Here is a 16,047-nt window from a genome sequence, read left to right as displayed (position 1 = left end):
TGCCAACTCTGATTAGATCTCAGGTACTGCATAAGGTTCCCACGCACCACCGGGGGTCACTCCTGAGCATAGAGCCAGGAATAAATACTAAGCACTGCCAGATACAAAAACCCCAATACTAAAAAAAAATCTTACCAGTACCTGTATTTTCTTTCTTTTTTTTTTTAAAATAAAATAGTAACTGCTGAGAAAATCTTCCCAATAGAGAAGTACTTACCTAAATTTTTAAGCTTAATACATTGATGCCTGCATATAGCCCAAATGGCTCATACTTGAATGTGAATGAATTAACACAAATTGCAGCATCAATGCTTTAAAAAAAAAGTCTCAGGTCCTAGAGGGACACCACACAAGTCTAAGGCACCTGCCTTATATATTACTGCTTAACCATGACCCTGTTTCTACTCTCCAGCACCATATATGATCCCAGAACACTGCCGGGGGACTCCTGAGCACAAAGCCAGGAACAGGCCCTGAGACTAGCCTGGTGTGGTTCAACACCATCATTGTCCTCCTACCCCGACCCCATCCCCACACTCACTCCCCAAGCTGGGGAAACAAAATAAAAAGAATATGTCTCAAACACATCAATCAATGAAGAATTCTTCTCATTTAGTCCATCAATAAGCATTGTTGTTTTGTGGACAATCTAGCAGTTTACCGGGGTCTCTCCTGCCTTGGTGCTCAAGGGATTTGGAGATGCCAGAATTAAACTGGGGCCTCCTACATGGAAAGCATCAGTTCCAGTTGTTTGAGTCATCTGCCAGGCTCAATAGTTTTAAATCAAAAGAATTGTAAACTAAGTTTAATAAGAGGTTTAGTAAAGTGAAAAGGATAAAGACTTCTTGCGAGAAGTTTCAGCAACACCCTAACTAATAAAGAAGTGGGAAATTCAGGTAAGACCTCAACCCAAAACTCTTCAGCTTTGAAAGCAACACAATCTCTGTTAGTTAAGGCTGTATTTGGAGAGAAATAGGGAAGGAGGGAGGAGAAGCATTCATTCTAGTCATGTAAAGTGTTAGTACAGCGAAAGAATTGAGGCTGGAGAGGAGTGTCTCTTCTGAATTCATTTTGAAGAGTACTAAAAATTTTTTTCTTAGTTTTTTTGCTTAGTAACTTAAAAAGCATTTATTAAAGATTATTAAAAATTATAGCATAATTTTTTAAAATCTGGATAATTCCACTCTTCCATAGAGAAGCTATCCATTTAATATCAAATTAAAGCTCAAACCAAAACAGGCAACCTAGCATGATAGGTAACAGCAGGCTCTACCATTACTCACTGGTGAACCTAAGATTGGTTACTAAATTTATTCAGGTCCTAAGCATCAATACTTACCTCAAACCATTAAAGTGTTGGCACATGCATATACCCAGTATATAGAAGATGTCTCTGGTATTGCTACTACTATTATTAACAACCACTTTTAAGTGGTCAATCAAAATATAGCCCTAATATTGCTCTGGTGATTTAATTTGTCTTGGTTTTTGGGTTTTACTTTTTTTGTAATGCTGGAGACTGAATGTATGCAAGATATGTACTTTGTCATTGAATGACATCTCCAGCAACAACAAAATTTTTTTTTTTAAAGTGGTGAGTTGGGAGGATTTGTCATACCCAGTAGTGCTCAGAACTTATTCTTGGCTGTTCTCAAAAATCATCCTTGCAGGGTTCAGGAGACCATATATGGTACTAGGGATTGAACTGGATTTGGCTGTGCGCAACCCCTACACTATCTCCCCACCCAGTAGAGCGATATTTTTCCTTCAAATGAAGAATGTAATAAACAGAAATCTGTTACTAATAAGAAATTTGCACTTTTCGAATATAAGGAATTTTACTATATAGGTTTAAGAATCTGCCAGTAATCTAAAATATGATCATTAATTCCAAAGAAAAGGGCAAAGCATTTAGTATTAATAATGGGCTGATTCAACTTAGAAATAAATAAAACATACATGGAAAATGAGAAAATCTTAATACAACTCTGAATATCCCACTCTAGCCGCCTATCAGTCTTTTTCAAAAGCACTGACGACAGGCTAGAGCATGCGCAAAGGGCTCATCCACGCTGTACATGCTGGAGGCTGGCTCAGTCCTAGCACACCATGTTAGCCCCAGCACCACAGGGAGAAGCCACTGAGCACTGATGGGTGTGGGCCCCCAAAAGAACGAAAATAAAGCACTGATGACAAAAGCTTGATTTAGCTAAGTTCCTCCGTTATCTTCCTCTTGCTTTATTTCAATTAGCAGAAACACTTGCACTGTGTTATAAAGCAGATAAAATATAATAGTTTGTAGTTACATTTATGTATTTAACTACAAATAATATAAATTGTAGTTAATATAATAGTTGCATTTGTAGGAGTAAAATTTTGAATAGCTCTGCATACATATATTCTTTAGGCATACAAAAATAAGTTGCTTGCACATGAACAAACAAGTGAAGCTGTGACATTCTCTCCCCTTCACTTTCATCTTACTCTTCTTTTGATGGTGGTGGGGGCCTCCCACGAGGTACACAGGAGGTCTGGGAGCCCGGATGGTGATTCTCAGCAATCCCAGCTGTGGAGTCGGCACAAGGACCCGGGGATGCCAGGCTGCTCAGGCTCTGCGGTGTCAGGGACACCTGGGCCGGCCCACTGGTGCTGGGGGTCATCTCACTCTTAAAGAAAAATATTAACCAGTATGTCCAAGTCACAATTATTTGTCAGCTACAATCATGCCTGCTACAGAAAGAAGTTTGGCAAAAATAAAATAAAAACATCTGTGAGGCTTGGAGAGAGAGCACAAGGATGGAGTATGCTTTGCATGTGGAGGCCCTGACTTCAATCCCAGATAAAGGACGGTACCCCCCAGCACTGCAAGGTATTAACCTGGTGACCTCAAACACTGCGTGGGAGGCTTCCCCTTAAGAACACATTCAGAGATACCCAACTGGTGATACGGGGTTTACAATACAAATACTTTACATTTTATTATAAATAAGCTGTAGATTTTAATCAATAAAAAAAAATACATTCCAATAAAAACAAAAAATAGATCCTACTACCTGAGTCTCGTTCCTGGATGATCTTGATTTCTCTGCAAGTCTGTTCCTAAATTCAAGAAGAACTTCCTTGCAATCCTGGAGATGGATCTCTGGTTCCCAGGTATCATCCTCTGATGAATAGCCCTTCCAGCGAACTTTGTAAAGGACATTACCCTGTCAAATACATTAGAAACAGACAAAGCACGTTACTGACTTTACTCAGCTTCCAATACAAAAATGGTGAAAAAGTACAACCATCTCTAGAAGTAGCTCCTTGATCCATTTTCCAGATACCAAAGATTGAGTTTTCTTTTTGTGTACTCTTTGAAAAAAATCAATGATACGGCAGGTGGTGGGGGTGGGTGGGAGGGCAAAAATGACAAACGGGGATTTCCTCCAACTGTTCTATTTTGATTTTTTTTGGTTTTTGGACCACACCCAGCAGTGCTCAGGAGGACCATATGGGGTGCCAGGGATCAAAACCCAGGCTGGGTGCTTGTCTTGCAAGTGGTTTTTAAAATGTATCACTGTATCACTGTCCTCATTCATCCATTTGCTCTAGTGGGCCCAGTAACAAGTGGGCCCAGTAATGTCTCCATTGTGAGACACTGTTGTTACTGTGTTTGGCACACAAAATACCTCAGGGGTAGCTTGCCAGGCTTTGCCGTGCGGGCGAGATACTCTCGGTAGCTTGCCGGGCTCTCCAAGAGGGGCAGAGGACTCAAACTCGGGTCGGCTGGATGCAAGGCAAACGCCCTACCCACTGTGCTATCGCTCCAGCCCTAAAAATGTATAAATTACTATATATTTTTTCTTCTTTTTGGGTCACAGCTGGCGATGCTCAGAGATTACTCTTGGCTCTGCACTCAGAAATTATTCCTGGCTGTGCTCAGGGAACCATATGGGATGCTAGGAATCAAACCTAACTGGCCACGTGCAAAGCAAAATGCCCTACCCGCGATATTATGGCTCCAGCCCTGTAATTTTTTTTCTTTAAAGAATAACCTTTTGGGTTGGGGAGATAATTCAATGGGTTAAGGGCATGATTCTATTCATTTGCAATGCACAATCTGAAAGGGTAGTTAAAAAAACAACTTCATTAATAAAGGCATCCGAAAGAATAAATTAAACCTTAAACAGAAAGGCAAGACTTGTACACCAAAAACTTTCAAACACTGCTGCAAGAAGTCAACTGAAAAGATAGCCTGTGTTTTTAGAAAGAGCTAATATTAAAATGCTAACAAGGGACTGGAGATAAGAAAGCAGGGAGGAAGGAGAATGGGATCATTGGTGGTGGAGAATGGGCACTGGTGGAGGGATTGGGTACTTGATCATTGTATAATTGAAACTGAAGCACAAAAACTTGTAATGTCCACAACTGTACTTAATGGTGTTTCACAAAAAAAAAAAAAGCAAGCAGGGAGAGCGCTTGCTGTGCACATGGCTGAACCAGGGTCTGACCCCCAACATCCGTGTCTCCTGAGCACCACCAGGAGTAATTCCTGAGTGCAGAGCCAGGAGTAACCCCCGAACATCACCAGGTGTGGCCCCAAAACAAAATAAATACAATATCAACATATCCAATGTAGTATTTAGCAAAATTTCAAAAGCCATGTGTGCAAAACCACAGAAAAACCACACCTCAAATTTATATGTAATTACAAGAGGTTCTGAAGAGCCAAAGCAATCTTGAAAAAACAAAAGTATTCAGTGTCTGATACCAAATTTTATTAGAAAACTTCAGTAATCAAAACAGTATGATAGCAGGCTGGAGCAATAGCACAGTGGGTAGGTCGTTTATCTTGCACGCGGCTGACCCAGGTTCGATTCCCAGCATCCCATATGATCCCCCAAGCACCGCCAGGAGTGATTCCTGAGTGCAAAGCCAGGAGTAACCCCTGAGCATTGCCGGGTGTGACCCAAAAAAAGAAAAAAAACCCCAGTATGATATCATACTGATATCTGATATTTCAAAAGAGTTCAAAAATGACAGCTATGGTCAATTGGTTTAAAAAAAAAAGGATGCCACTTATTAAGTCCACTTACTAAGGAAATAAAACTGTACCGGGAAAACTGTATTATCACATGCGAAAAAATGAAGCCAGATCTCTATCATACCTCACAAAATAAATGCACAATGGATCAAAGAGCTAAATTTGAAAAACTGAAACATCAGACTCACAGGAATAAATCTTCAGGATCTTGATTTTGACAAAGGGTTCTTGAATATGCTAAAAAAGAACAACAACAAAAAAAGAACAAAACAGAAAAACAAAAAAACTCCGTAAATTGACCTTCACTAAAAACAAAACGAAACAAAACTACAACAAAAAAAACCACAACAAAACTTGAGATCTTGTGGCCAAAAGTGCTTGCATGCAGCAGGAGGCTGAGACAACACACACTGGGCCACAATCCATTGTCCCTGGTGCCAGCACCACAGCTATGTCTGAGTACACTTCCCGTCACTACAGCAAGAAGAGAGCAATGGGGTGGGGAGAAGATTTTGAATTTCAAACACTTTGAAAAAAAAAAGTTTCTGTAGGGGCTGGAGAGAGTGTACAGCAGGTAGAATGCAGGTACCACAAGGCTTGCAGCCTACTGGGATTTGGTCCCCGGCATTCCATATGGTGTGCCCCCCTTCTCCCCAAGTAACCCCTGAGCAATTCCAGGTGTGGCTCAAAATCCCGTCCCCTCCAAAAGGAAGGAAGGGAGGCAGTTAGGGAAGGAGTTTCTGTACACCAAAAGACAGAGTTATAAGATAACCCATACAATTGGAAGTAACATCTACAAATCATTTTGAAAGGGGTTTCTTATATAAACAAAGTCCTACAACTCAAAAAGACAAATCACCAACATTAAGAGTGAAGAGTTTGAAGAAATACTTCTCCAAGGATATATACATGGCCACTAAGCAGATGGAAAGATATCTAACATCACAAGTCCTTAGGAAAATGATATAAAATGATATTATTTCACATCCTCCAGAGATGGCTATTAATAAGACAAATATAAACACGGAAAATTGTTTTGTTGAGGATGTGGAGAAATTGGAACCATCTTACGCTTGGTGGTGGTAATGGAAAATGATTCAACAGTTGTGGGAAAAGTTTGGCAATTAAAAAAAGCTTAATTACCCCACAACCCAGCAATTGTACTCATAGGTATAGACCAAAATAATTAAAAACAAGAGCTCAATGAGATATTTGTACATCAAAGCAGTATTAGTCTTAATAGCCAGAAAGTAGCAATAGTTCAACTGTTCATCATGAACAGACAGACCTATACACTTACACTACTCAAACATACAAGGAGAGGTGGAGAAAGCTCTAACAGGCCAAGCCCATGTTTTGCACGTAAGAGGCCTGGGTTCAACCCCTGCCCTACCAGGGGTGACCCCCAACAAGACACTACTAACAAAAGAGGAATTTAAGTGAGGGCATATGGGGAAAGAAGCAAGGTGGGAGAGAGCTCAACAGGGTCAAACACAGGCCTTGCAGTCTTGCATTCTCAGTCTCTGGGTTCTTTCCCATACCACCTGGCAACAGCTGGACCCTTTCACCAAGCATAGCTGGGTCAGATCATGGAGATAGTGGGCTCACACTATTGCGCTGTTTCCAGAAGTACCTCCAGATTTGTGTGCATCTTCAGTGTGCCATACTCCCCCACAAAAGGGAGCTAAAACACCAGTGAGCTTCTACTGTAACTGCAAAGTCCTAAATCTAATGCTAGTTATTATGAAATATGATCTAAGTAATGGGAATTGACTAGTTCTCTCTTGTTTTCATTTTCTGGGCCATACGCACCTTAAAGCTCTCAGGGGACTCTGCCATGCCAAGAATCACCCTGTGCTTCCAGCATGTGATGCAAATACTCTAGTTATCTGAATGATCTCCCCACCCCTAAGAGTTCCTTAAGTATTAAGAAGCATACCTCAGTCATAGCTCCACTTAATCTACTGAATATTTGTTACTGGATTTTTAGTTTAATACTTTCATTTCATCCATTCAATAAATACTGAAGAACACTGTTTGGAACCTGAGTCTTGGGGCCATAGAGGATGAAATCACTGAATTATATGTTTTGTTTTGGTTTTGGGACCACACCCAGTACTGCATAGGGGTCACTCCTGCTGGTACTTGAAGTGAGTGGGATAGAAGGCGAGTGCATATCCGCTGTTCTACCTCTACTGCCCATAATACTATTTTGAAATCATGATTTAAGTGATACAAAGTAAGTCACAGTACTGAATATTAGGAGTAAGAAGGGCTACTACTTTATAGCATCTTACAAACAACTTTTTCATGTTCCAAATGTTTCAAGACTTTTGAAGTATTCATTTCCTTGCTGGCAGCTATATCAGTTTTTAAATAACACAATCAAATACTCAATGCAAAAGTTATCAACATGGCAGTTAAAGTAAAAAATTCTCTTAAATATTCTTACATGTTTGGAAAATGAGTTCTGTAATTGTACATCGAATCATCCAAGTGGGCACCAGTAGCGTCTCCATTGTGAGACTTCTTGTTACTGTTTCTGGCATATCGAATACGCCATGGGGAGCTTGCCAGGTGGGATACTCGGGGTAGCTTGCTGGGCTCCCCAAGAGGGGTGGAGGAATCGAATCTGGGTCGGCCGCGTGCAAGGCAAAAGCCCTACCTACCGTGCTATCACTCTGGCTCATAATTGTACATAATTTATGAAAATTAGGAAAATATGGCTGGAGCAATAGTTGAGTGGGTAGGGCGTTTGATTTGCACCTGGTCAACCCGGGTTTGATTCCCGGCATCCCATACAGTCCTCCGAGCACTGCCAGGAGTAATTCCTGAGTGCAAAGCCAGGAGTAACCCCTTTGCATTGCTGGGTGTGATCCAAAAGTAGTAAGTAAGTAAAAAGCAAAAAAAAAACAAACTAGGGAAATAGATTCTGTTTTGGGGCCACACACAGAAAAAAAAATACATCTTTTAAAAAATACCTTTGTCTGGATAACTGTAGATCAGAGGTTCTTACATTTATATAAAATGCACATATATATATATATATTTTTTTCCTACACATGTGATTTGTAGTGCTCACGGATCACTCCTGGTAGTGCTCTGGGGATCACACACAGTGCCAAGAGTCAAACTAGAGTCAGCTGCATGCAAAGCAAATGCTTTAACCCCTGTACACTCTCCACCCTGGAAATATATATATATACATATACATGTATACATATATATTTTTGTTGAATCAAAATAGATTTTCTAGTATGATACACAATTTGAAAAGGGAAAGGCTAAAAACAGTGAGCCACGTACTTAGCTCAAAACTATTTGATTACTAAGGGGTTGGAGAGAGTACAGCAAGTAAGGCAAGTGCACCGCACAGAGCCAAATCTGGTTTGATCACATACTATACAGGGTTCCTGAGCCAGGTGAACACAACAGAATACAAGCCCAAAACAAAGCCTAAACCCAAAAAGGCAGAACACCTACAATAAATAAAGTAAAATAAAATAAAATTCAAAAAAATTTAAAAAAACAAAATAAAATAAAGAAATGGTAGAAAATCTTTTTAAGTAAAATCTGAAAATTTTTTAAAGGTATTACCACTACCCAATATATCAGTTTATTGATGTCCTGGTTTCATTTTTTAAGGCATACCCGGCAGTGCTCAGGGCTTATACCTGCTCTGTGCTCAGGGATCATGACTAACAGTGCCCAGAGGAACCAGATGAGATGGGGATCAAATCCAGGTCAGTAATCTATTGTGACAGTGCCCTACCCACTGAATTATCTTCTGGCCCCTGGTTTGTTCAATAAACACAAAATTGATTTGCCAAAATAAAAGCCTTCTTAAGTTTGAATGAGTACATAGACTCTACAGATTAATATGGGCAAAAATGACAACCCGACAATGCTTACTTCCAATCTATGGTTATGCCATATCTTTGTGTTTAACTCCTTTTAACTTTCCTCACTAGTGCATTATATATTATATAGTATTATATATTTAATACTAATGTATTAAATGTTCAAATATCTTAAACATTGTTATTCTGAATATTTTGTTCTTGAATAAATAGTATCAATATTTAAATTTCATATCCAACTGTTCATTGTTAGCATATAAAAATACATGTGATTTTTGTACATTAATTCTTCATTCTGCAAGTTTAAAAAATGTATTATTCATAGAAAAAAAAGAAAGTTGGTTTAATTATAAAATCAGTTATGTTGTGGCTCAATGGTAAAGCCTTGCATGTGTGATGTCCTGGGTTCAATAGCCAGAACCTCAAAGAAAAAGATCAAATTTGCAATCTCTACAGTTACAGGGAAAAAATGCCAACATACAACAGACAAAGGAATAGTACAGGAGTGAAGTATACTTGCCTGTTCTGTGGCTATTGTGGCGTTAACTTCCAAACACTGTATATGGTCCCCCAGAGCACTGTTGGGAGTGATCCCTGAGCACAGAGCCAGGAGTAGCCAGAGAACTGACAGGTACAGCTCCCCTCCCAAAGTAACTAAAAAAAAAATTATTTAGTCAATAAAATCTGAGCCCTATCTTACAAAGAAATCAACTTCAAGAGAAGTATCAATAGGAGCTGGAGCAATAGCACAGCGGGTAGGGCGTTTGCCTTCCACACGGCCAACCTGGGTTCAATTCCCAGCATCCCAAATGGTCCCCTGAGCACCACCAGGGGTAATTCCTGAGTGAGAGCCAGGAGTAACCCCTGTGCATCACAGGGTGTGACTCAAAAAAAAAAAGAGAGAGAGAGAGAAACATCAATATAAAACACAAACGGCAAAACAAATGGGGTCTAGAAAAAAGAAAGAGAACTGGGTAAGGAAAGATTTCTCAAAATAGACATAAAAAATAATAAATGTTTTACATTATCCATATTAACTTCTGATTGTCAAATGACATAGGAAAGAGACTTGCTACTGCTATAACTGCGACAGAAGAAATGGATCTGGTCACTCACATCTCTCCTGTTTATGGATTTTCATCCAATTCTTGGCTTACAACTCTCAGAAGACTTGTTTTCACCTAGGAGGGCCTGCTAAAGATGTTGCCTGTTATGCAAATAAGGTGGCTTGGGTGGAAGTGGTGGAAAGAAGTGTCCACCAAAATCCAAAAACAGGGAAGGGGAAGGTGGGAAGGTGCATTTGTGAACACATGGGGCACCAAGGAGATGGCATGCTTGGAAAGGGTGCTGAGACTCTGCATCAATTCCCCACATCCTGTCCCAAGAACCTTTGGCAATTAGCTGCAGTCAAAGATGTAACACAAAATGTGTTACATTATTTCTTAGTTCTACAAACGAGGCTAGGAAGTGAATAAAACTGGAGCAGATGATAAGAACCTGAGATCTACAACCCATATGGACAGAAGCACAGGAACACCCGTTAGTGGCACCTGAGGTGGAGTGAGTCTTAAGTGACTTAGGCCTTTACCTGTGGAATGTGAAGCTACTTCCAGTTTGGCAGTGTCAGACTATGCTGAATCTCATGCAATTCCAGTAGGATATGTGAGAATTGCTTACTGACATGGGAAAACAGACACATGGAAATAGGTCTCTGGACATCAACCTCAGCAGCACACCTCCAACAAAGGGAACAAATCTAGAACACATAAAGACTCCAACAAATCAATAAAGAACACAACTCAATGGAAAGGGGGAGGTGAACAGGCACCTTATAAATGATAAACCAATAAATATATTTATGAGAAGGTACTTTAACACTGATGTAGGATCCAAAGAAATAAATACACTAGGAAACAACACATGCCCACCTGTACTAGCTAAGCAGAATAACAGTATCAAGTACTGGCAGGGTAAGAAACAAAGGAGAACTAAGGCAGTAATACAGTGGGTAGGGCATTTCCCTTGCACAATCTTGGGCATCCTATATGGTCCTCTAAGCACCGCCAGGAGTGATTTCTGAGTGCAGAGCCAGGAGTGAGCCCTGAGCATCGCCAGGAGTGACCCCAAAATCAAAAACAAAAAAAGGAGTATTTGTATCATTAGAAATGTAAAATAGCCACTACTACTTCAAAAATTAAAGCAAAAGACTTCTTTGTACCTTAACACTAAACAATACTAGTCCTAGATATATAGAATCAAAATAAATGTGCACAGTGCATTTAGAGGCATAATCAAGTTCACAAAAGCATTATTCCATTCATTACAAAACTGCACACTGAAAGTAATAGTTTACAGTATATAATAGTATGCAGCAATAAAAATCTACAGATCTAAAATGCACATAAATAGCAAAAATGGAAAACTACGGATCACTGGACTGAAGAAAAATAAAAACCAACACCACATGAATTAACTTCACAAAGAGGTTGAGCAAAAAAATAAAATACAGTTACACAAAACAAATAAATGAAAGATAAAAGTTATTTCTGAGTGTGGAGACATGTGCAAATGGAAAATTGCAAAGACAACCAAGGCAGTAATTATCACATTACAATTCTGCATATTCAGAGGGGCCAGCCGGGTTAGCAGGGCTAATCACCATGGTAATGTACCTCATGATAACCACTAAGCTGTTAAAACAGAAATACCCGAGTATACCCTAGATAAGCAAAAATAAGAAAATAAGTCCCAAACTTTTATCACATAAAAATGAGATCTTCTGTAAACAAAAAAATGGCATCTAGTGAGCCAAAGAGATGGCTCAACGGGTATGCAGGAAGACAAGGTTTGATACCCACCACCACAGGTCCCCAAGAACTGTAGGAAGGACAAAACTCAAAGTGGTCCCTAAAACCATATTTTTGTTTTGTTTTGCTGACACATCCAGTGACACTCGGAGGTTACTCCTGGCTCTGTACTCAGTTATTAGTTCTGGCAGTTGCTCAGGGGACAATGTACAAGGCAAGCACCCTACCCATTGTACTATCTCTCTGGCCCCAACAACCATATTTAGCAATAAAAATAAGGCTTATATTATAGAGATGTATTAGTGAACATGGGCTGGGGCGAGAGCACAGCAAGTAAGGCATTTGCCTTGCATGCGGCCAACCTGGTCGACCCAGGTTCGATTTCTCCACCCCTCTCGGCGAGCCCGGCAAGCTACCGAGAGTATCTCTCCCGCACAGCAAAGCCTGGGCAACTACCCGTGATGTATTCGATATGCCAAACACAGTAACAAGTGTCACAATGGAGACGTTACTGGGCCCACTCAAGCAAATCGATGAACAACAGGAGGACAGTGACAGTGACTGTGACTAGTGAACATGTATGTGCATATATTTTTCTACCTATGTTTATTTATTAAAAAATACCTTTGATCCCTAGTACGCCAGGTGGTTCCCCAAGTTCCACTAGGGGGGATTCCTGAGGTGAGTGTCAAGAGTAAGCCCAGAGCATCACCAGGTGTGGCCCAAAAGTCAAAATCCAAAACAAATAAGGTAAAGGTAAAGGCCCTCCCGTTGTTCGTCGATTTGCTCGAGTGGGCCCAGTAACGTCTCCATTGGAGACTTTGTTGTTACTGTGTTTGGCATATCGAATATGTCACGGGGATCTTGCCAGGCTCTGCCTGCGGGCGAGATACTCTCGGTAGCTTGCTGGGCTCTCCGAGAGGGGCGGAGGAATCAAACTCGGGTCGGCCATGTTGGCTGCGTGCAAGGCAAACCGCCCTACCGCTGTGCTATCGCTCCAGCCCATGTTCACTAATACATCTCTATAATATAAGCCTTATTTTTATTGCTAAATATAGTTGTTGGGGCCAGAGAGATAGTACAATGGGTAGGGTGCTTGCCTTGTACACTGTCCCCTGAGCAACTGCCAGAACTAATTACTGAGTACAGAGCCAGGAGTAACCTCTGAGTGTCACTGGATGTTCAGCAAAAAACAACAACAACAAAAAAAACCCAAATAAAGCATAATGCAATCCCCTTGGCAACCACTGACCACAGCTGACCTCATCTGGATGGTTTCATGGGTTCATGAATAAGAGATCCCACAGATTGTCAATGAGCTGACTGTATTTACCAAGCAAATGCAATAATCCTGTTCTGTTCTGCTGATCTCAAAGCTTTACCCTGCACACAGTAGAATTCAGGCTTATGGGGGCAGGCGGCGGATGGTCACTCCTGTCTCTGTACTAAGGAATTACTCTTGGTGGAGCTGAGGGTATGCTGTAGGATCCTTACCATTATAAGATGCTAAAGATCAAACCCGGATTGGCCTAGTGCATACAAGCACCCTCCAGCTGTACTTTCGTTTTGGCCCCTCAGGTTGTTATTTCAAGGAGCTAAGGAAGCTTGAGGCGCCCCCATCAGGGAAAACTGCAAACAGGCTCCGTCTTGGGGTGAGTTTCATTAGGGACATGATGCTTGAACCCTTTGGGGGGGTCACAGGTGCTTCAAACGGCCTGGCTTCTTCAACTGTAACTCATTGACTCCACAACTGAATATATGGGGTCGTGAAAAAAATTTAAAAGATAATGGGGACCAGTGGCGAAGGTACTTACTAGCAGGCCTGGGTTGGATCCCTGGCACCCTATATGTTTCCCAAAGCCCCAAGAGTGATACTGAGTGCAGAGCCAGGAGTATGCCCTGAGCACCACTGCATGCGGCCCAAAGGGCAGGGGAGGAGGGGGATCATGATTTATTACCAGTACCTTTTATTTGTGTATGTACTTTATATACCCAGCGTTGCATAAAAATTTCTCGGGGAGGGGCTGGAGCAATAGAACAGCGGGTAGGGCGTTTGCCTTGCATGCAGCCAACCCGGGTTCGATTCCCAGCATCCCATATGGTCCCCTGAGCACCGCCAGGGGTAATTCCTGAGCGCAGAGTCAGGAGTAACCCCTGTGCATTGCCGGGTGTGACCCAAAAAGCAAAAAAAAAAATTTCTCGGGGAAAAAGGGGTCACAAGTGTCCTTGGATTACCAGGGGAGGGCATCTGGACTTTGCGTGAGCACACCTAATCTGCCCAGACTAATCTCCCTCTCTTCTACAGTTCTGTTTTCTAGTCGTCCCTGTTTACTGTTGTATTAACTGGAAAATCTTAAGTAGGTACAATAATTATTTATGAGAGCACCAAAAAACCCAAGGCCCCAAGAACTAGGAATTTCCCTCAATTCTAGGTAACTGCCCCCCTCCTTTACTGTGTACACATTGAAGTGACTAGAACTTGAAGTTCAAGGTAGTGTCCTTAGTTGTTTTTTTTGGGTCACACCCAGTGATGCTCAGGGGTTACTCCTGACTGCACTCAGGAATTACTTCTGGCGGTGCTCAGGGGACATATGGGATACCGGGATCGAGCTCAGGCCAGCTGCATGGGAGGCAGATGCCCTACCCACTGTACTATTGCTCTGGCCCCCATAGTTCTTTAGGATCAGAGATTAAATGTATGAAAAGGGAAATCATAATTTTTCTTAGGGGAGGGGTGGGTGGTTTGGGGCCACATTTAGGAATACTCAAGAATCTCTCCCGGTAAGGCCTGCGGGCCATACGCGGTGCTGGGATTTGCCATGTGCAGGGCTAGTGCCTTCCCCTGTACTATCTGCCCACCATCCATCATCTTAATTCTATGTTCTGACTATTTCAGATGCAGGTGACATATAAAGTATCTAAAATTAGTCTTTTATCTCAAGGCACTTCAATCTATTTGGTAAAATTAAACAAAAAAGCTCGATCTTTACTGCACTGGAACTACAGACTACGGAGGTGGCACTGGACTTCAATGACTTCTCACCCACTGGACTGAAAGAACTTGTGCACGTAAGCAATCGTGCTAAATACGCTCGGTGGCTGGACAAGTGCCGAAGAATGAACACGTGAGCAGCTGGCAGCGGACCAAGGAAGGGGCGCCCACTCTGAAGGTAACGGGTGCTGGTCCCCGCCAGAGCACAGCACCCAACCGGGGGAAGACACGCCCCGCCCGCTCCCCAACCCAGGGCCCGCCGCCGCCACACCGTGTCCCCGCAGACCCCCGGCCCCGGCCGACCGCCTCACACCTCCGCCGCGCCGCCCCCCCCCCCCCCCCCCCCCGCGCACACCGAGTCGCACCTCAACTGGCACCGGTCCGCCGCGTCACACCTCCCCTCCCCCGGCCTGCAGTCCAATCCCCGACCCCGGACGCGGCCTCAGGCCTCCCCTCGGCCTCCGCCCCCCCACAGCCGCCTCAGGCCTCCCCTCGGCCCTCGACCCCCGGCCGCCGCCTCACCCCTCACAGCCGCCTCGGGTCTCCCCCCCGGCCGCCGCCTCCGGGGGCCCGGCACCCGTCCCGCCGCACACCCCGGCCCCGAGAGCCGCTCGCTTCCAGCCGGCCGCTCTCACGCGCACCTCTTCGATCTTCATGTCCAGGATCTGCTCCACCTCGAACACGTCCTCCCCGTCCACGCTCTCCGTTCTCTTCGGCGCCACGTCTGGCCCGTCCCCCGCGGCCCCATCGTCTTCGCCTTCCGCCTCGGACGAATAAGCATGCCCGTTGACACCTGAAACGGGAACTTCAGCCTCCCCCGCGCCCTCCGCATCTTCCGCCGACGGCGACGGCTCCGCCATCGCCGGTGCCAAGCAAACCGCCGAAGAAAAGCGGCTGCGACACAGGCCAGCTACACCTCGCGCTCGGCGTTCCGCCTGCCCCTACGCCAGTGACGTCACGCAACAAGAGGAAATCAGCCAATGGAGAGCTGGGAACCCGGAGCGACACGTACACGAGCCAATCAAGCCAAGGCGGGCGGCCTGGCGCCTGCAAAACCTACGGGAAGCTGGTGGGCGGGCCGAGGGGACGGGGCGGAAGTGGAGGGGCGGGCCCTGGAGGTGGGAGGGGCTCGTTGCGCTGCGCTTGGAAGGGCCCTGCGGGCTGGAGGTGGCGCGGACCGTGGCGGTCGCCGCGGTTCCCGAGGCTGCGGATGCCAGAGGCGTCCCCCAGGGCGGACCCGGGCGGAGACAGGGACCTGCCCCGCCCGCTTGGAGCTAGGGTTCGTTAACGCGCCGACAGTTCCTCCCGGAGAGGTGACGCGCGTGCCCCTCGGCTGAGAGCTGAGGGAGGACGGCCACCACC

The 16,047-nt window shown here is 43.8% G+C and overlaps 1 protein-coding gene across 1 annotated transcript in view; it reads right to left on the bottom strand.

The window, feature by feature from the left end:
• Positions 1 to 15,643, bottom strand: part of MPHOSPH8 (M-phase phosphoprotein 8) — a 49,969-nt gene extending 34,326 nt beyond the window's left edge. The window contains exons 1-2 of the mRNA XM_056132958.1: positions 15,327 to 15,643; positions 3,054 to 3,206 (exon numbers count right to left, since the gene is read on the bottom strand). Coding sequence (XP_055988933.1) covers positions 3,054 to 3,206; positions 15,327 to 15,545 — 372 coding nt within the window. The 5' untranslated portion in view covers positions 15,546 to 15,643. The remainder of the gene's footprint in view (positions 1 to 3,053; positions 3,207 to 15,326) is intronic.
• Between the last annotated feature and the right edge of the window lie 404 nt (positions 15,644 to 16,047).

The sequence above is a fragment of the Sorex fumeus genome, unplaced genomic scaffold, assembly GCF_029834395.1.
Source record: "Sorex fumeus unplaced genomic scaffold, SorFum_2.1 ptg000095l, whole genome shotgun sequence".
Lineage (NCBI taxonomy): Eukaryota > Metazoa > Chordata > Mammalia > Eulipotyphla > Soricidae > Sorex > Sorex fumeus.
Note: the sequence above shows the minus strand (reverse complement) of the source record. Positions and strands in the feature narration are given on the sequence as shown.